Raw genomic sequence first — 20,915 nt, forward strand, 5'->3', positions numbered from 1 at the left:
AGCGCGAAAGAGCGAAAGAGAGAACGAGAGAGAAAGAGAATGAGTGAGAGTGCGTTGTTGCTGCTGCTGCTGCTAAGGCTATTGCCTTTTTGCGCGAAAGATCACTCGGGCGCAACATCCCAATAGCTCCGCGGTGGCCATCGCACATCACCAACCCGCACACACAGACACACTCTCACACACAACACAACACACCCACACGACCATGGGAAGCAGACGTCAGTAGTCAGTACATCCTTGTCAGGGGGCGCAGAAAGTAACCGTGAACAAACGTTAGTAGCCCGAACCCCGTCGAGTCGATTGAGGTTCCCCCGTTTTTCACTGTTTCGGCGCTGGCCCAGCTGCTGGTGCTGTTGTGTGCCTGCCTGCGTGTGTGTGTGTTTGTCTGCTGTGCTGTGTGCTGGAGACAAAGAGAACGGGAGCAGGCTGGTGAGGAGGAGGAGGAGGAGGCTCTGATTCTGATTCGCTCCACGGGACGACTTTCCCAACAGCCGACGACACCGAAATCCGAATCCGCAAAATCCGGCGGACGTATCTCGTGGACAGACCGTGGTGCACAGATCCAGAATAACCGTCGAGTGGGGGCAGTGGTGGTGGTGGTGGTGGTGTGGTGGCCAGCAACATTCGACGACCGAGGGCGAGCGAAGAGGTGAGTTGCAGGAGTTGGAATCAGCGCGCGCGCGACTGTGTACGTGCGTGTGTGTGTGTGTGCGCGCGCGCGTGTGTGTGTTTGTGTGTATGGATAAGCAGTCAAGCAAAAAGTAACCAGCGAAAAAGAAAAGAAAACACGAAACCCGGAGAGCGGAAAAACGGCGAAGGAAAAGTCCGATATCAAGCAGCGCCCGCGCCCTGCACCCCGCCGACGGTGGAACCGTACCAAGGTGAACGCAGCATTAGCTGCTACACGTCTGCCCCCCCCGCATCCGCTGACCGTGCTGGAGCTGGCTTCTGCGGCATCCGGAGTCCGCGATCCCTGGGGCACGGAACGATTCCTTCACTCAGTGTGGATGGTATGTGGAAATTCCGCCCTGGATGTGCCAGGATGGTGTCGCCTGGAAGGAAGATGGCGGAAGGGTTGCCCGTGAAGGTCTTGTGCGTACATGTGCGTGCGTGCGTGCGTGCATGCCTACATGTTCGCCGCTACCTGTCGAACGTCTCTGCCGTGTGTTTGTGTGCATCAAAAACTCGATAGTTTCCCGTTCTTATCCGGCAAAGGGATACCTCCTTAGCCTTATCCAGGGGTCAGTCACCTGGTGGACAAGACGTCAGCAGGAGAGTAGCTCTCCTCGCACATGTTGCTTGGTCTGGAAGGAATTGGTGACCCCACTCTAACCTGTTAAGCGCTGGCATAACATACCAAGTGGTTCTGCTTGCCAGAACCCCCGGTTTCATCATGTCACCAAGGAATCACGTCGTCGTCTGCTGCTGCTGCTGCTTGTATGCTGGTCATTTCAGAAGACAAAAATCATCTCAACCTAAAATGCCCTGACCAATCCTACAAACGGACGGTCGAGAGAGAGGACTATCGTGTGTGTGTGTGCGCGAGGGACAGCGAGTGATACCGAGAGCAAAGGGCGTGGGAATGCAGCGAAGCGCGAGAAAAACTAAGTTAACAGATGGTCTTCACACCGTTGGGAAAACAAATTGCGATGGTTCTGGGCGAGTTGTTGGCGTGTGCCTAGGGCACTCCAAGTTGTCACACAAGCTGGGTTCGGCCGGGGGCCTTCGTTTACGCCTGTGTGCCTACCTCTACTGTCCTGCCGCGTTACTTTCGGTTCTATTTTTTTAGACCGCATTGACTGAAGACTGAAGACCGAAGGCGACTCATATCCTGCAGCTGCAGCTGATGGAATCCTCGTGGATGGCCCGTTATCGTGTGCTGCATCCAGAGCACAACCCCTACAGGCCCCGTTGAGCAAGAGAGGAGCCCGTCAGGGCGTCGCGTGGTGTCTACGCTGTCGCTATCGGCTCCCCTAAGGAGGGGAGGACGGACGGACCCATCACTTCGACCCTGATCGAATTAGTGCCCTGCACGGGAGTTTTCGGTGGTCGCCTCGTGTTGGGGACGGAAGGAAGCGTGACGGAACAAGATGATGGCGGTGTTTGTGTGATGCGAAGACGATATGTGTGCCGCCGGGTGTGTGTGGAACCGCTGCTGCGTGGAGTGTGCCGGAGGACGAGCGCACGCGCGCGCGCGCACACAGAACCATGCGTCCGTACCTTCTGTCGCGAGGTGTTCCGTCGTGGCCTACCAGCGCCAGCAGCAGCAGCAGCAGGTCGCTTCGTTTCGCTAGTGTTCGCCTACTTGGTACCTGCCTCACCACTCGCAACAGCTCTACCACTCTTCTTCCGACACCTCCTGGATTACCTGTGTTTGCTACAAGATTGTAGTTTTGGCTCTTGATTCCATCTTCTAGGAGTTCGATTGTGTTGTTTTTGTTGTTGTTGATGCTGTTGCTTTGTTGACTATTGGTTGTTTGTTTATTTGTTTTTCATTTGTTGCTTTATTTCTGTTTTTCTTTTCCGGCTTGGCGGATGTCGATGCACCACCGTGAACCATCTGCAAGCAGCATTTAACCGGTGTTACTGGTGAGAGGTCTTCGGCCGGTCAACCAGTCAACCAGCCAGTCCTGGCGAGGCTGCCCTTGGTATGGGGGTTACTGATTCTGCCAACTGATCGCACGGCAAACCACCTTAATCGGCTCTTTTAATTCTCTTTTTCTAGAAACTTCAACACGCTATCTGCAATCAACTCTTTTGTCTTGGTCTCGCGGTCCCTCTCTCTCTCACTCATGCACATGCTCTCTCACCAAAGCACTGGACGGAATTAATCAATCAAAAGCGACATACATGCATCGTGGTGCAATCGGTGGGCCGGTTCACTAGCTACCAGTGCCCTGAGGTAGAACGCGCACGATCGCTTAGCTGCTGCCCCGTCATCATTGTCAGCAATCAAACGTACCATAATCTACCAACCAACAAAACCAACCAACAGTCGAAACGGCGATATCCGATTCCGAACTTGGGGGCGGGGGGAACGGAAGGGAGTAAAATCCGTCGGGATTTTCTGGATGCAAATCGCGCCGCAGAAGATCGCCGCCGTCACCGTCGTTAATCACAGTCTGCCGCAATGCCGAAATGTGACGTTAAGACCAGGTATATTCCAGCCACCTTTGCCTGGACGCTGCTGCTCAGCACCACATTCCTGTTCTTCTGGTACCCGTAAGTAAACACAGACCGGAAGGGAGAGGGGCAACGGGGGCTTGCCTTCCGGTTCCCACGTCGATCAGCGCTGTCGCCGGTGTATTGATGCATTGATGTCGGTCGTCGGGCCGTCGTTTCTTCCGTTGCAGATGTCGCCAGTTCTACCTGCAACGGTATCCCTGGGTGCTAGCCTACCAGGCCGTGATAACGTTCTTTGTTATCGCCAACTTTACACTGGCCACGTTCATGGATCCCGGTGTCATTCCCAAGGGTAACTAACTGTCCGGTCCGGAGTCCGTTGTGCCGCAAACCAGCGAGTACCACTTTTTTCACATTATCACACCCTCTCCCCCCCCCCCCCCCCTTTTTCCGGTAGCCCCACCGGACGAGGATCGCGACGATGAGTTCCGGGCACCGCTGTACAAGAATGCCGAAATCAACGGGATCACGGTGCGCATGAAATGGTGCGTCACGTGCAAGTTCTATCGGCCACCCCGATGCTCCCACTGTTCCGTCTGCAACCACTGCATCGAGGTATTGAGGCGGGCCGTTCCCAAGCCGCAGTTTATTGCGTCCCGTGTCCCTGGAGTGAACTTTCCAAATAATTTCGGTTACCTTTCTTTTTTCATGTCCATTGGCCTTACCTTTCGCGGCAGACGTTCGACCATCACTGTCCATGGGTGAACAATTGTATCGGCCGCCGGAACTATCGGTTTTTCTTTTTCTTTCTAATCTCGCTATCGGTGCACATGCTGAGCATTTTCATACTGTCGCTAATGTATGTGTTGCAGATGGAGCGGGAAGTGTTGACCCAAGTCGAACCGATAGTGGCGTAAGTAGAAGAGAGGCACTGATCCCGATCGGCCGAAGGGCCGGCCGGAGACGGAGTTGAACACTCGAAACACGATCATATTGACCGGGATTAAAATGTCTTTCCTTCCCTTTGGCTCTCGGTAGTATGGTGCTGATGGCAATCGTCACGTTGCTCGCTATTCCGATCTTTGGCCTGACCGGTTTCCATGTGGTTCTCGTATCGAGGGGGCGGACCACCAATGAGCAGGTGACGGGCAAGTTCAAGGGCGGCTACAATCCGTTTTCGCGCGGATGCTGGAACAATTGTTGCTACACACAATGTGGTCCGCAGTATCCGAGGTTGGTAGCCGTTCGGCGACGTTTGGCATGAATGTACCGGCCACTAACACTAACGGTATGCTTCCACCCTCCCCTTTTCCGCAGCCTGCTAAAGCCGCAAAAGTACGTGGCGCGTCGCTACAACAAGGATAGCCAACCAATCAGTACCATCACCAACGATGGCGGTGAGGGTGGTGGCTCGAACCGGCGCCAATTTCCCGGCCGGCCCTCCCAGCAGCAACAGCAGCAACAGCAGCAACAACAGCAGCAACAGCAACAGCAGCAGCATCCGCAGCTACAGCTACATCAACAGGCAATGAATCAGGCCAGTGGTGGTGGTGGTGGCATCTATGATAATAACCGGCACACGCAGGTAAAAACCTATATGGATCAAGGCAATGGTCACGGTATACGTACAGTTGGATCCAGTCATTACAGTAAGGTGCGTAGCATTTTTGTTTTGCTTTTTAAATCCCCACAACCCAGACCCTCCCCGCCCACATACCACTCTTTCACGCAACCCCCCCTCCTAGCTACGTAATTGTATGCTGTTATGGTATGGCGTATTGCATAAACTTGACATAACCTACCTAAAGAAAAAAGGGGATAGTTTCACACCTATGGCCCTTTTCCCGATAAAGTGTAACGGCTCCTGTTAGTCCGGGGGATTGCTTTGTGCGAATGAGATTGAATGAAATTGTCTGCTACTGGCGCACCTTAAGTGCAATTGAAGCTGGCCTGGCTAGGATCAGACTGTCTCCATCATACAGCATCGTGTAGATGGAAGATGCGTGTCATTTATGTAGCTCAGCGCTGTGCTGAAAAGAAGAAGTGATAAATTATAGATTTTCTACCAATCCTCATCGATTGGATCCGGTTCTGGCTACTAGTTTAACCCTTGAATGTTCCTGATCCATAGCCCAGGTTTCTTGGCCTTAGGAGCCTCGTTTCACAGTCTGCATTCCTCTGCTGTGTATGTGTGTGTGTTGTTAGTGTGTATCGTTGTGTGCGTGCGTGTGTGTCAGGAATATATGAACATCCTGGCGCGTCTGCATGTGATTCCTACTGTCTCATGTGCTGCTGCTTCCGTTTGCTATAATCTAGTTTATTTCCGTTTGGTTCCTTTTTTATTTTTTTGTTTTTATATTTGTTTTTCTTTCTCTCCCTCTCTCTCTTTCTCTCTCTCTCTCTCTCCCTCTCTCTTTCCTCCTTTTTTCCTCTTAATTTTTCTGTCTCTCTTTTCGACTTCCTGCATCCCCGTTCGTTGATGCTGTTTTGGTGCTTTCCCTGCGCAATCCCGCAACTCTCTCCTTCACTCATGCCCTTCCTTCGTACTGAAACATACACACATCCACCACAAAATCACCATTGTCATTGCTGATTATCATGTGCATGGTTTACTAGTTGACAGAGCGGTAAACGGAGATGCGGAGCCTTGTTGGATGCACGCGGATGTTGTTGTGCTTCTGTTGGTGCGGGCTAGTACTAGGAGGCTAGCCCCCTTTTTTCATACGGGTCGTATGGCTAACTGGTATAAATACCAACTATCGAGATCAACTAATAGATAGAGAGAACGCGGGCAATGGCACAAACGACGCGCTAGTTAGGTGGCGTAGTGAACGTGACACTAATACTTATCTCGAATTACAGTTCGTCGTTTACCCTCCCCCTCCCTTGGATCGGGGTTATTTTAGCCCTGTTCTGTTTCGAAACGAAAACATCGCAAAGTACTTTGTAGTGTATAATAATTATTTTTCCCTCCAATAAATCGTCGTGTTTTTTGCGAATTAAGCGATGCATAAAATTCGCCCCCCAGTGTTGCCAGCGTTTGTTTCCGCCAAGGGTCACGGGGACACGAGCTTCCTTGTCGCGTACAGGCCATAGAAAACAGATACATATTAAAGTAAGCTGGGCTGGGTTGATCTGCTCCTTCTCGCTCGCTCGCTCTCGCTCTCTCTTTCTCTCTCTCTCTCTATCTTTCTTTTTCTATCTCTCTTCCTGTTTTCCCCCTTTCTATTTACTTTATCAATCCATCGTTCGATCTTATCAACCCGTCTGCTGGTGGCATACAGCATCGTCATCGGTACAACCGGTAGAAAACAAGGGTCGGTGATCTGCTTGAGACGTTAGTTATCGCCCCCGCACTGGGTGCCATGATAAAACAGATCCGTTGATCGATTTTGTACCGCTCGTTTTTCACACCTGCGGGGTGGTGTAGCTGTTGATAACAGGATAAGGTTATAGGGATAAGAAGGGTCCCATTGGGAATCAGTACGGAAACACATTTCTAGTAGTGGTCGAAGTCGCCGGGCACAGCATATTATTAGCCTCAGCATTTCAGCATCCTGGATGTCACCACATCAAATAGCTCGATTCTATCGACGGCCGACGGTCTCACTGCATGATTAATCAACCGGCCTCAATCGACCTTCCCTCTCCCCACCCCCCTTCCCCGAAACCCTGCTAAAGCGTTTTTCGTTTTGTCTCTCTGCATGTACCACACCGTTTTGATGTTTTTCACAAAAGAAGTATCGTTCGCTTGAGTGTAAAGAGAGAGAAAGAGAAGCTAATGTACGATTGCATGCGCATGTAGCCCACAACCAGCATCAGGACAACCAGAAATGAAAATCGTGAAACTTTGCTTTGGATCTGGAATGTGCGTTGCCGAGGAGATACGGCTTCGGGGTTTTCTCTGGGGTTCGCAGGCTGATTGCTTTCTTCGTCCGTTTGCGTTAGGACAATCAAGATCTTTAGCTTTCTTATAGGCTTACATACACCTTATAAACTGCCATCGTCGCCGTAAAACATACGGCTTGCCCGCGAAAAACAAATCTTCGCTGTATCGTACCGAGTAGGCTTAACGTTTACGAGGCGTGTACAGTACAAACGCACACAAACACACACACACACAACCAAATAATTTCGTGACTGTGACAAGGTGCTTTACCGAGGCCAAGGTAAGTGTAACTGTGTGTGTACTCGGCCATCGCTCCTTCAGCACTACTACACCACCACCAAGAGTAGATCGTTTTTTGTATAATACTACGACCGGTCCAGCGCCCTGCTTCTCCTTCGGGGGTTCCTGAGTGTAGAACGGTTCCTAGTAGTGTGCCGCCTAGGACTTTAGAGTGCTTGGAGTAGTTCCCTTGAAACCCCCTCTTTCCACCAACTCACTGATGACAGAATTTGTATGTTTATGTGTGTTTGTGTGCTAGAGGGCCCTCTGGCCAATGTCCAGATTGTTGATCCTCCTGATGTCCGTGCACTAGGACGTACTCTGTCACGACTCCCTCGCCCTTGCTCTCAGTCTACTTAGCTGTGCGTGCGTGCGTGCGTGTATGTATGTATGCGTTTCTGGATAAGTGTCTAGTCGGTTGGTCGCTGGTTGAATTGGATCGACATGGATCGTTAGTTGTTGGTGGTTTGCTGCTCAGTTCGTCAGGCGACGACACCCATGTGTGTGTATCTGACTCCCCTGTCGTGTCGTAGTGTCGGTGACCTGCCAGTCCCGTGCCTGTCCGTTAATATGCTCCATCTGCTTTCGCTAGCCTTGTTTGGAGTGTTTGGAGGGCGGAAAGCAAGCAGGCCCATCGGCGGACCAATCGTGGAACGCAGGTAGCGAAACAGGTAGCAGCATTGGAGCCATCGGATCCGACCCCGGCGGAAGTCCGGCGCACTGTCGGCCTCTCTGATGCATGCTCCTCTCCCCGCCCATTCCTCAACCCCCCGCAAACATTCAGTATTTCATTCGTAACGGGGGACGCGGCCCGCAGCACCTACTGATTCGAATAAAACATTTCGCCTTTTCTTGTCTCTCCGTCCCCCTTTCTTTCTCTCTTTCTTTCTCTTTCTCTCTCTTTCTCTCTCTCTCTCTCTCTCTCTCTCATTTTATCACTCTTCCTCTCTCTCTGTCTGTTTTTCTTTTTTCTATTCTTTTCTTAACCTTTTTCCTAATCTTCCCATGTCCAATATTTGTCCTCCACTCTCCGGCACGTTCTTGTCACTGTCATGACGCACACACACACACACACACTTTGACTTGACCCTTTTTCGACTCTCTGACTGATCTCATCATATCACCATTCTATCTCATATTTCAAATCACACGACTTCAAACGATCGCGACTTCTATCACTCTTCCCCTCTTCCTAATTTCCCCATACACTATCACACATACACACACACACACACGCCTGTCTTGTGCCCCAACAGCTATCGCCGGGCCGCGAGTGCTCGGATATCGATATGGAACCGCAGGCCTCCCAGAGCCGGGACTGCGAACCAACGCCACCGTTGCAGCGCCACGGTTCGAAGAGCAACTTTTTCCTGCCCTCGCTGGACGGTACGGCCATGTCGATGCAGTCGGCAGGTGGCGGCACTGGCTCCGCCAACGGTGGCGACTCACCCCGCCAGCAACAGCAACAGCACATACGCATGTATCTACCACGGCACAGTCCTCATCCCCGGCAGCGTGGTCTGGATCCGTCGCGTAGCTTCACACCGGAGGGACTATCGCCCGACCAGTCCGGAGCGTTGCCACCGATGATCACTATACAGTCCCAGCAGCAACAGCAACAGCAACAACAGCAGCAGCAGCAACAACAACAACAACAGCAGCAGCAGCAACCGCCAGGAGCAGGAGGTCTGCGAGGAGGAGGTGGACCGACATCGGTGGCAACACCGACAATGCAGCAGCGCATCAAGGCACTCGGTGTCGCAACACCACTCGCCATGTCCAGCCCAGTTCGAAGGTAGGTAAATCACGGAGGGAGCATGGGGGGTGGCGGGGAGGGGGGGGTTGGGAGGGCTGTTTACCCCTTTCAGTGGAGTGGATCTTCCGTTTACACTGTGTCTTGCGATGACTTTCACAACACAACCCTTTACGAAATCCGCTGGCCGAGGATCGAGGACTCTTCAAACTTTCAAGCCCCCTAGTTTTACTCATATACACATCAGTATACTTATACGTTTCCGTTTACACTTTTTTCCGCGCTGCTGCTACTGCTGCTGATGCTGATGCTTTTGCTTCTGGTGTGGGATGCACCCCTGTCAACCATGCCACCAAACCTTCCCCTCCAAAACCGGGCAAACACCCTGGCCAGGTGGACCTAACGTTAGCCTACTAGCTCTACTGGACAGGAAGAGTAGCGACGATGCCTGCTACTACTACCACTACTACCACCACCACCACAATCACTATTACTACCAAACCAGCATCCCTTTATCCAAAGCAACGAGAAACACCCCACCCAGCCCGTATCTCTCCCTGTCTTTCTCAATCTCCCGCCCATCTGTCTGCAAACGATCGCGACGATCAGACATCGGCAGCAACAGAGCGCAGCGGCGCACTACCAGCATCTGCATGGAGCCGCCACCGTTCTCTCAGCACACCGGCAGAAGAGTCGACGCAAAACCTCTAATCCTGATCATCATCATCCCCCCCGGGGCAGTTCGTTTTCGTTCCGGTTTCAGGTGTTGTTCGCACTGTTTCATCCTTCGGATATGGCTCTGCGCTCAGGTACTTGCTACTCCAGTGCCCACCAGTGTACCAACCGTGGCGCAACACACACACACACACCGTACGCACTCCTTGTTCGAGTTTCTTGTACCTGCTGCTGGCTGCCGCGCCTGCCGCGTTCGTTCGTTCGTTCGTTCGTTCGTTGTCTCGTGTTCGCTTGGTAATAGAGAGTTTTGTGATTCCAGATTTTCCTTTCCTCCAATTCCCAATTAGTTAGTTTTCGGTTTACGGTTCCTTTTGCTGCCGTACCCACACACCCCTGTTGTTTCGTTTCCTGTTCACGTTCTCACGCGCGCGTTCCCGGCCGTTTAAGGGAAACGAGCTTTTAGATCATCCGAATAGTAGCTCTGCTAGTAGTAGCAGTCCAGCAATGGTTACTTTCGTGGAGAAGCCGTCATCACAGCCGCAGGCTTCTGGCATCATCTACCTGTTCCCCTCCACACACACACACACACACACAACCTCGCAGAACTCGCCTCGACTCGAATCCATGCGCCATCCTTTTGCTAGTTCCATCTGCTCGGCCCCTGCTTTTGGTAGTGTTTGTGATGATCCGTCTTCGATTCCGGAGTAGGCGTTTGTTGTGTTTTGTTGTTGTTTTTTTGTTGCTGTTCGTTCTGCTGCCGTACTACTACTACTACTACGCTCTATCTATCTGCCGCTTGCGCTGCCTGCGTGGCGAATCGCGTTTGCTCGTTTAATTAATTCGCTAGGCTAGGTTCTTGGTTAATTAGCGAATTTGGTGGTTGGACGGAGCGCCGAGCGGTACAAACGCTACTGCTGCTAGTAGATAAGGGCTCGGTGGTCCATAGAGCGATTGTCTGTTTTCCGTTTTACGCGAACGCCGAACACGCACTTGGACGGCTTGTACTCCACTGCATTACAAACGATTGCTAACACTCTCTTCGTTCATCGTTCCGTTTCATGCAAACCATCCCCCATTGGCTGATCGTAGATCCAACCCAGGCACACCAACACAACCGAGGCGACCGGAGTTCATAGGCGTTGGTCAGCAGCAGCAGCAGCAGCAGCTCGTTGGAGGCAACGGCAGCATGGCTGGCAACTACTATGATATTCCGATGGTGCAACAGCAGCAGCTGCCACCGCTCGCCCTGCACCAGACGTCCGGATTGCCTCCTCAGCATTCGTTCCACCAGCAGTACCCGATGGTGCATCACAACGGAGTGCTGGCTGGCGGCAACCCGCAACAACAGCAACAGCAGCAGCAGCAGCAGCAGCAACAACAACAAGCCTCTCAGCAACAGCAACCGCGGGGTCCATCGGTTGTCTACCATCATGGTAGCCCCCAGCGCCGCTACCTGTCCGAGGGTGAGCTAGTGCGACAGGGTGCGGAGCTGTCGTACGCGCGCAGCAATCAAACGTCGGACAACATCCGGGAGCTAGCTGGCAGCCCGCAACGGGGCGTCTACCTCTGGAAGGACACGTCACCGGGCTTTAGCCAAGGGCCAGGAGAACCGGGCCAGGGGCCACTGCCCGCAGGCCTCAGCATCCAGTCGGTATACCAGAACACGTCCAGCCCCTCTGCCGTTCCACACCATCATCTTCAGCAGCAGCAACAGCAGCAACAGCAGCAGCAGCAACAGCAGCAACAACAACAACAACAACACCAACAACAACAACAACATGATCAACAGCAACCGGTAGCGCCATTCGGAACGGTTAGTGCCGCCCGGTATCAGCTGCAGCAGCAGCAGCAGAGTACCCTAGGCAATAACATCGCTTACCATCCGGCGCTACGCGGTGGTGTGCCCGTCTTTCCACCGCAACCACCAACATCAACGATCGTAGGCGGTGGTAGCGGTAGTGGTGGACCGGGGGCCGGACCGATCGGCTCGAATGGTGTCGGTGGCGCGGTGCCCGTCACCGTCATCGGTCCGCAAGCCCCTTCACCGTCCGTCAAGCGCAAGGCGACCCCGAACCGGCCGATGTCCTTCGTACGCGCCCTCGAGATGACCGATTCAATGGAGATGACGGCAGTGACGGGTGGGGGCGCGAGTGGCCTCGGAGAGGGTGGTCTAGTGTCAGCTGTCGGTGGTGGTGGTGCGCTGCAGCCGGCCGTCGCCGGTACCGTAGGAGGTCCATCGCAGCCGCCCGGCGCTGGGGGACTGCGCGGACCCAACGCGTCCACCTCGCCCGATCAGCGGGCCAGCGTCTACGATATGAACTACGAGATATCGGTGTAAACATGCCAGCCCCGGGCCGGGCCGGGCCGGTGGTACGCCCTAATCCGCAAAAATCCGTGCAACCCTCGGCATCGCTGGGCACGCTTTTTGTCCAGCTGCTGCAAGCTGATAATCACGGACTTCTATTGTGAAGGCAAGATAGAGAGAGAGAGAGAGAGAGGAAAAGAGAGAGAGAGAGAGAGAGAGGGAGAGAGAGAGAGAGAGAGAGACAAACAGAGATCAAGGTATTAATTAGTCAGGAGGACTGGACCGAGGGGCGAGAGAGGGTGGGAGGAAGAGGAATGGTTTATGGTATAAAGATCGAATGAGTTGTGGAGTCGCATGGTGAATGGCCATGGCGTTGTTGAGGCGTCAAGCGATAATGAAGGGGGAGGGGGGGGGGAGGGTGGGGTTATAGACACCGTTGGGACCATGGTCCCCGTGGTGTACCGCTGCCCAGGCCCGGTCTCCTAGTCACCCCCCCAGTGGTTTGCTTTTGGTGTCCAAAAACGTGTTCCCATCCCCCTTTCCCCCATTCACCAGATCCAGATCCCCGACAAAGCACTCTTCTGCTCTTCTTCCTTCCCCACCACCTCCACCACCTTCCGTCTTCCGTACCGTCTCCGTACCAGCTACCGCCGATCTCACAACGACGATGACGTCGAGTACATAGTACATACGGATGTAAGCGTTACTGCCTTAACAGCCGCCCAGTTGGTGTGTGTGTGTGTGCGTGCGTGTGTGAGTGTATTTGTGTGTGTGCGCGAGAGAGAGAGATAGAGGGGGAGAGTGGAAGTGGTGATCGCGAGATAACCAGCGGACCAGCTCGTCGGCCGAGTGTCTAACGGTTCTTCTGCGATTCTAACGCAGCTGTCCCGACGACTTGTCCCAGTTGATTACGCTGTCGTCATCGTGCTGCTAACACGAATATTGTCAACCCTGGGCAGGGTAATCTGCGACGTGAGGTTAAGGGTGTAATACGGGGGAAGGGGTAGTGAGGTGGGGTGGAACTATTCTTTCATTAAACGCAGGTGCGGAAAAGGACTACAGAAGATTAGGGGGTGGGGTGGGAGTGAGGGAAGGGTAGGGGCCAGTAGGAGTATGTCAAAATGCCAAATGAATCCACGGAAGTATCCGGGAGTTGTTGCCTCCAAACTCAAAATACGGCCACAATACACACACACACACACACACACGCGCACACACGGTCAGGCAAGGTAGGTTAGACCCTCCTCCATTGTTGATCGAGCGCACCCAGTATGTGCACTTGTGGTGCGTGTGTCTGTGTGTGTGTATGTGTGTGTGTGTTTGTTGTGTGGGCAATCCATGACTCGCGACTCGTTTACTGCAGCCGCTGCAGCCTCTCGCATGCGATTTCCAAAGCCAATGCAGAGTACCACCACACCCGGCGTCCTTTGATTACGTATAATAAGCGCGCCTTGTGCATTCTCTGTCCCGTCCCCGCGTCCACCGTCGCTTCGTGTACTTTGCTTCCGGGCGCCATGTTTGTTTGTACTTTTTTTTTGTTATTATCTTTTCATGCCATTCCTCGACAGGTGGTAAATCGCAGGTGAACCTGTTGAAGGATTCCATCCACCGCGAATGGGTCGGGGATGGGGAGTTGTGGGGGGGGGGGGGGGGGAGATAGAAAGAAGAAAGAGAACAGATTTCGTTGCGTTGCTTCCCCCATTTATCCCCGCCAATTTTTTTTGTACATGAAGTTTATTTGGGGGGAAGGGGGGGGAGGGGGAAGGGTTGTGGTCGGCGGAGAGTGGAATGTTTTTTCATTGTTAGTTTTTTTTTCCCCCGCGGCTTTATTCCTTTCCCTCCCCTGTTACGTTCGTGGGTTTTTTTTTGTGTCGAGCAAAACGACTCTGTGTGCTTTTTTCGTATATTTCTTTAGTAAGCCGATAGGCAGCGCAAAATTAGGGAGGCCCAGGAAATGTAATGTTGTTAAGTTAGTAATTATGATAAATAAAATGAGACGAAAACAACCAAAGTATATCCAAACCGTAAAAGCAGAGCATAAACCTGTTGTGCAACATGCCTCGCGGGCGCGGTTGCGCAGCATTGCAGCGGCAGCATTGGGGGTTACCTTTAGCTACTGCTCTTCTGCTGTTCTGCATCAATCCCGTGTTCTTTCCAGGTTCTCTGAACGCTGCAGGAACCCGGCATGCCCGGGAAATCTGGACACACACAGTTCACCGGAGCAGACAAATCAATTTGTCGCGCGGTGTCACATTAGTGTGTTAGCCATTGTTACGGTTCCGCGGTAAGGGGGCCCCCCACCAGACGACAGCGACACACCTTATACCAGACACGACAATTTCGCACATTCGTAGTGGAGTTTGCGCCCTTGGCATCGGTTTGGTCTCGTTGGTCTCGTCTCCCGGACCGGACCGGCTATGCGTGGCTCCGAGATACTCCAAGATGAGTACGGAAACCAATCGAAAAGAGAGCGAGAGAGAGAGAGAGAGAGAGAGAGAGAGAGAGAGAGAGAGAGAGAGAGAGCTTCCGAACCGTTCCGACGTTGCAACAGCGACGGTGTGTTGACACCATTCGCCACCAACCATTTCTCAGACGCTGGTCGGCTGACAATCGTGATGGCCGTGGCCAGAGCGTAAGAGCGTGCCAACGACAGACGGGACAGGACAGGAGACAGGGGAGAAAGGAGAGAGAGAGAGAGGTAGCCGTCCCACACCACATCCACCGACCGTCCAGGAGTGGACGTCTAGACGACGCTGCGCTGTATAGCACTCGCAGGCAGTCACACGTTGGTCACAGTTTCGCATCCCAAACGCAGCGGCCTTACGGTAGCGGTACGGTCAACGTAGTAAGCATTACGCATTCTTCGCTGCTGCTGCTACTGCTGCTGACCAGGTACGTGCTGATCTCTGCGCTTTCGTCTGTCGAAGTGGTGCGTGCAACGAGCCATTTTACCTGCTAGTAAACGACTCCAGACAGACCAGTGTTTTGTGTGTGTGTTCTGTGTGTATGCGTGTGCGTGTGTTTGGGACATGTAGTGCAGCTTAATCTCTTCTGCTTTTGTTCTTTCCGTTTTTCTTCCCTTTTCACCACCAGTTCGTCCGCGACCGAAGACGAAAGGATTGTGTGGGTGGGGCGCAGTACTTACCGCACCGGAACCAAAGACCATGGCAGCGAACTAGCGACACACGACGGAAGCGAGCGGAACGAAACGGAAGGTGGAGTGACCCCGCCAGCGAAGGCGGCGACCATCCTGCTGCTGCTGCTGTTGCTGCCCGGACTGCTGACCAGAGACTGCTGAAGAGCGAGGACCAGGACCACCAGAGCCTCCGACCTGCCCCAACAACGCAGTCCGTTTGGCCATTGCTTGCCCGTGTTTCTATTGCCAGCTATTGGCCACTAGGCCTCTCTTGCCCCCCACCAATCATCACCACCACCACCACCACCATTATTTGGGCTGTTCTTTGTGCCTTTAACTACTTGTTTGGGGTTTGGGGGGATGTTGCCGTCTGAACTGCCCAGATCCTGCTGCCGTGCCCACTGCTAACAGTTTTGTCTTTCTCTCTTTCTCTTCTTTCTCTCTTCCTCTTTCTCTCTCGCTGTCCCTTGCTTGTTTTCCGCAGATGAGCAGACTAGCGGCAGTGGTGGTGGATCGGCGACAACGCGAGCAGCAGCAGCAGCAGCAGCAGCGTCCGGTACGATGCATCCGCTGTTCGGTGGCGGAGCCTGCCGCTGGCCCGGCTGCGAGCGCGTATTCGACGAGTTCAACGACTTCTACAGCCACCTGCACTCGGACCACATCAACGGTGACTACTCAGCGGCCCAGGCCCGCATCCAGATGGAGGTCGTCTGCCAGCTGCACCTGCAGCTACAGAAGGAGCGGGACCGGCTGCAGGCGATGATACTGCATCTGAACAAGAAGAACGAAATGATGCGGGCACCGGCAGCCGCCGCTGCCTCCGCCGCCGCAACAACCGCTGCCGCCGCTGCCCTGTTCGGTGGTCAGTTTCTCTCGCAGCTCGCCGTTACCGTCCCACCAGCGCAACCCCCGGTACCACCGACACCACCGCACCATCATCCTCATCATCACCATCACCATCAGCATCGCGGGGGTGGAGGGCCCCCGCCACAGCAGCCACCAGCAGCAGCAGCGTCCTTGTCGTGCGCGGATCCGGGTTTGGGGGGTGGTACCGGGGTCACCGCTGGTAACGTCGTTACCGCTGCCACCAGCACCGTCAGCCCATTCGAGCTGATAGCCGGTTTGCGCTTCCCGGCCGATCTGGCCGCCGACATCGCGGCGGTTGCTGTGGCGGCCGGTGCACCCTCCTCGCTGCTACCATCGGCTGGTGTCGGTGTGGCCGCTGCTGCTGCCGACTGCTACGCTGCCAGTGCCAGTGGTGGCAAGCTTGCCCCCCACCAGCACCACCACCACCATCAACACCACAGTCACCACAATCATCACAATGCGCACCATCATCATCACCATCAGCCGCCAGACGGTGGTGTGGCAGCGGCAGCAGTGGTGACGGTGGGGGCGTCTGGTGGTCTCCACCATGGCAGCTCACGACAGCAGCAGCACTCCCCGAGCACTGGTGGTGGTGGTGGTGGTGGTGGTGGACCATTAACCGATGCCAATGGTGCCGGTAACGCTTCCAATGGACCACCGATGCCCACCACTGGGGCCGGTTCCAAATCGTCCAAATCTTCCGGTGGCGGTAGCGGTCAAAGTCGGCCCAAGTACTTCTCTCCGCAGGATAGCGAAGGTAAGCAGGCGCTACTCACAGGGGCCCCGTTCGAGTGCCTGTACTGACGGTGTTCTTCCTATTGTATTCCCCTGTATTCTAGAGCTCAACTATCCGGATGTGCAGGATGGTAAGCAAGGGCGCGTCCGCTGCTCCCAATTGCTGCGTTGTTACTGTGGGCTCCAAATTTCCAAAGCGTCTTGTCTGGCAAAGACTGCTCCTAGAAGTTTTTCTTGTACACGGTACATTTATTCGTCAATATACATTCTGTCAAGAAAGTACCGGGAATAGTGGGATTTAAATCTGACTTGGCTGTCGGATCAAGTAAATATTTTTTTCCATGGTTGGCACAACTGTCCTTAGCTATTGTGCAAAATTTGAGAGGAATCCGTCCACCCGTTTGTTTACAGCAATTTTTTAACTAATGTGTGATTATGATAACAAATCGCCGCTCACTGACAGACATCGACTTACTTAAAAAATTGCTGTCAACAAACGGGTTGCCGGATTTTGCTCAAATTTTGCACAATAGTTAAGGACAGTTGTACCAAACTAGGAAAAAAAAAACATAACTTGATCCGACAGCACAGTCAGATTTAAATCGACTATTCCCGGTACTTTTCCCGGACAGAATGTACTTATAGTCGTCGCAGTTGCACCTTCATAAGTTCAAAATACGACCGCTGAGATTACATTTTTTTTTCAGACAGGACTGTGGTCTTGTTTTTTTTTGGCCGGACAAGACACGCTTGGTATGGGGTTTCCTATGCCTATGCCGTTCTATCATATCGTCTCTTCAATGTTCTCCTTTCCTTTCCCCCTAGATGTACACAAGAATCGGGAGTTTTACCGCAGCCACGATGTGCGTCCACCGTTCACGTACGCCTCGTTGATACGACAGGTAACCTGGGGCCGTTATTGCTGGAGTTATTACTGATTGAACCCCAATCTGATCTCATCTGATCATGCAGGCCATCATCGAGTCACCGGAGAAGCAGCTCACGCTGAACGAGATTTACAACTGGTTCCAGAACACATTCTGCTACTTCCGCCGGAACGCGGCCACGTGGAAGGTAGGTCTAGGATCTAGGTCTAGGCAGAGGAGTGCCGCGAGAGGTTTGCGCGAGCCACTCTTTTATGCTGTCACCACCGTGGTGGCAATTAATGACCGGGGACTCCTCCCTACCATATGTATGGGGTTTCTCGGATTTCGATTTGAATATTTGAAGCGTCCGTGCGTGCGTGCGTGTGTGTGTGTGTGTGTGTTTTGCGAGATTAACACAGTAGTAGTAACCGATCGCGCCACCATACCCGTAGAACGCCGTGCGCCATAACCTGTCGCTGCACAAGTGCTTTATGCGCGTGGAAAACATCAAGGGCGCCGTCTGGACGGTGAACGAGGCCGAGTTCTGCAAGCGGCGTCCCCAGAAGCTCGGCATCATGCAGTTCAAATTCCAGCAGCAACACCAGCATCAACAGCAGCACCAGCAGCACCATCAGCGACTCAGCCAACAGGGGCAACATCATCTGCCGCACGGCGGTACCGGTACCGGTGGTGGTTGTCATCCGACGAAGAAGAAGTCCTCGGCATCCGCATCAGCGGCATCTGCGACGGCGTCGTCATCGTCGACGTCCTCGTCGTCATCCTCATCCGCGTCTTCAGTCGCATCGGTGGCCGGATTTCGGTCCCACGGGCAATCACACACATCCACGGCACAGTCCCAGCACGCGCTACCGGTGTCGCCATCGGGCAGCACCGGTGTACCGGCGTCGCTGAAGCCACCGCCTCCACCGCCGCCTTGCTTCTTCAAACGGTTTGTGTGCGAGATTCTCCTCCTATTCTTTCCTCTAGTTGGATTCGGCTATTCGGATCTCTCCTTCTTTCGAAGCTTTTCGTTTTGTTGTATCCCCCCAAATGTGTCCCCCATCTCTTCTTCCATGTCCTGCTTTCCTGTTCCTTCCCGTTCCTACGGTTCTGGCTGGTGTACGGTGCCAAAGTTTGATATTTGTCCGCTATTCGAACAAACGAACTCTCGGTAGTGGGCGGTAGAACCCCGTTTGGTAGAACAAAGACTGCAGCGAGGCCAGTGAGCGACCTACTAACCACCATCGGCGTTAGAGACGAGATGGTGGTTCGTGTCCTTGGCGCCTCCGCCTCTGCCACCTCGTCTGGAAGTGAAGGCATTCCAGGATGGGATATTCTAGGAGCGGTTCAGCCCTTCTGTAGGCTGTCCACTGTGGTGTCATCATGCATCATTCGAGTAGAACAAGTAACAAGCAGTAAGTGGCGCTCCTGCACGCCCAACGATACGATGCGGGGATGTCAATCTGTTCCCCCCTCTTTCTCTGGTGTAACCACACATCACACACACACACACACACACACATGCACAGAATGCGATCCGAACGAACCTATCGCTGCACAAGTGCTTCGTACGGTATGAGGACGATTTCGGTTCGTTCTGGATGGTGGACGATCACGAGTTTCTGAAGCGACGCCATCTGTCGCGAGGCCGACCGCGCAAGTACGACATCTCGATGCCACCCCCGATCGAGCAGGAGGGCGGTGCGGCACCGGGCACACCACACACCACCTCCCGTACCACAACCGACAACCATTCCGCCGGCTGCCCACCACAACTGCCAGCAGCAGTAACAGGAGCTGGAGCTGGAGCTGGAGCAGCAGGACCACAACAATCAGCATCCACACTGCCACCACCACCACCACCATCATCGGGTTCGTTGGTTGGGGCTGGAGAGGAATCGGGAGGAGGCATTACCGATGGAGGGCAGCCCAGTGACTCCAGTCCGCCGTCCGTGGTTCGTGGGCCACCACCGTACGGCGATGAGTACGGGCGGTTGCGCCGGATGCAGGCAGCAGCTGCCAGTGAGGCGGTAGGCAGCTCGGGTGCACCAGAGCACAAGCTGTTGGCGCACGGTGGCAGCATTGCCTTCGCGGGACGGTTGTCGAAGAGGAACGAGTACAGTCGACGGTAACGATGCTAGGGGTGGGGGGGTGTGGACTGGACTAGAAGAACCACTTCGCGCGCGCGCGCTCACACATAACCTCTCTTCCCCCTTCCTCTGTCCTGTGGCTTTCCTTCCTTCCTTCTTTTGGGTTTTTCCCCCCTTTTATTATTTATATTACTCAACGGATGCATCCTGTCATTACCTTCCCACACACACACACACATACAGTTTTATCCAATCGATTACTGGACTGTACCGACTGACTTAACTGACAGGCCTGACGGCTAGCAAATGGCGAGGCACATTTACTTTTACTCAGCACCCCGAAATGCTCTACTAACACTACTGGATTACACTCCCCCTATTTTGTTTTTTCGCCAGCCAGGTGCCAGGACGAACAGTTTGGTCAAAACTCTTGCTCAATGGTTTATATCGGTTATGTACGGGTGCACAGGGTTGGCGTATAGTGCACCTTTCTCTCCGTTTTCATTTCTTAACCCTAATCGCTCTTGATGCGGCCATTTTTAGTCAACAGGTGGATAGGTGGCGAGGCGCTGCGTCCATCTACCCATTGGAGCGCGGCCGGAATGCACGTTGTCTTTGTCTCCTTTTCAGATGTCCGTACTTCAGGTTCGCCCGAGGTGATATGATGGTAGTGAGGCCTACGGAAGGTGGAATTTGCTTTTCACAAGTACGCCGCGTGCGACGGAGTGGCCCGAGTTCTGAATAAAGAAGAAGAAGAAGACGGCAGTGATATGATGGGATGAGCATTTCTGATTCTTGAGATGGCCAGCGATGTCATTATGAAAGAAACATGTAAATTTCTGAATTTATATATTTTGGAGAGCTCGGAAGGCGAAGGCTGGCTACTTGTATTCCTCTTCGTATTGCCTGGTGCATTCACGCTGAGCGCTACGGCGAATCAGTCTATTTAACCTTGGCAGGAAATGGCCTTTGAAAGCCAAAGTTTGCTTGCATTTGCTTTGATTTTTTTACGAGCAGTTATTTTCTTGCGCTCCCTCTCAAATCTATCAACAATTTCAGCTTCTACACGAGCGATAGATCTCTCGCCGCTGATTTGTATGGAATTTGTCAGTTAATCATTGATATCAATGATAGACTTGATAGATCTCTCACTACTTGCGCTATCGGCTCTACACACACCAATATTTTTCATGTCCC

At 53.4% G+C, this 20,915-nt stretch overlaps 2 protein-coding genes across 3 annotated transcripts; both read left to right on the forward strand.

Moving 5' to 3' along the window:
* Positions 1–71: 71 nt before the first annotated feature.
* On the forward strand, positions 72–13,642 carry LOC125954956 (palmitoyltransferase ZDHHC8). 2 transcript variants are annotated; one of them, XM_049685683.1, is made up of 10 exons: positions 72–649; positions 2,571–2,648; positions 2,726–3,222; positions 3,354–3,475; positions 3,581–3,738; positions 3,861–4,036; positions 4,162–4,356; positions 4,441–4,777; positions 8,548–9,086; positions 10,809–13,642. In XM_049685683.1, the coding sequence occupies exons 3-10, from the start codon at positions 3,131–3,133 to the stop codon at positions 12,055–12,057; spliced, it is 2,868 nt and encodes a 955-aa protein (XP_049541640.1). In that variant the 5' UTR covers positions 72–649; positions 2,571–2,648; positions 2,726–3,130; the 3' UTR covers positions 12,058–13,642. The 2 variants fall into 2 exon arrangements, with proteins under 2 accessions (XP_049541640.1, XP_049541649.1); XM_049685692.1 differs by lacking the exon at positions 72–649 and adding an exon at positions 661–1,010.
* Positions 13,643–14,611: 969 nt separating this feature from the next.
* Positions 14,612–20,446, forward strand: LOC125955262 (forkhead box protein P1-B). The gene is made up of 6 exons (XM_049686321.1): positions 14,612–14,916; positions 15,118–16,784; positions 16,867–16,893; positions 17,588–17,664; positions 17,735–17,836; positions 19,158–20,446. Exons 2-6 carry the CDS (start codon positions 15,722–15,724, stop codon positions 19,758–19,760), a joined length of 1,872 nt encoding a protein of 623 aa, XP_049542278.1. The 5' UTR covers positions 14,612–14,916; positions 15,118–15,721; the 3' UTR covers positions 19,761–20,446.
* Positions 20,447–20,915: the final 469 nt, after the last annotated feature.

The sequence above is a fragment of the Anopheles darlingi genome, chromosome X (assembly GCF_943734745.1).
Source record: "Anopheles darlingi chromosome X, idAnoDarlMG_H_01, whole genome shotgun sequence".
Taxonomy (NCBI): Eukaryota; Metazoa; Arthropoda; class Insecta; order Diptera; family Culicidae; genus Anopheles; species Anopheles darlingi.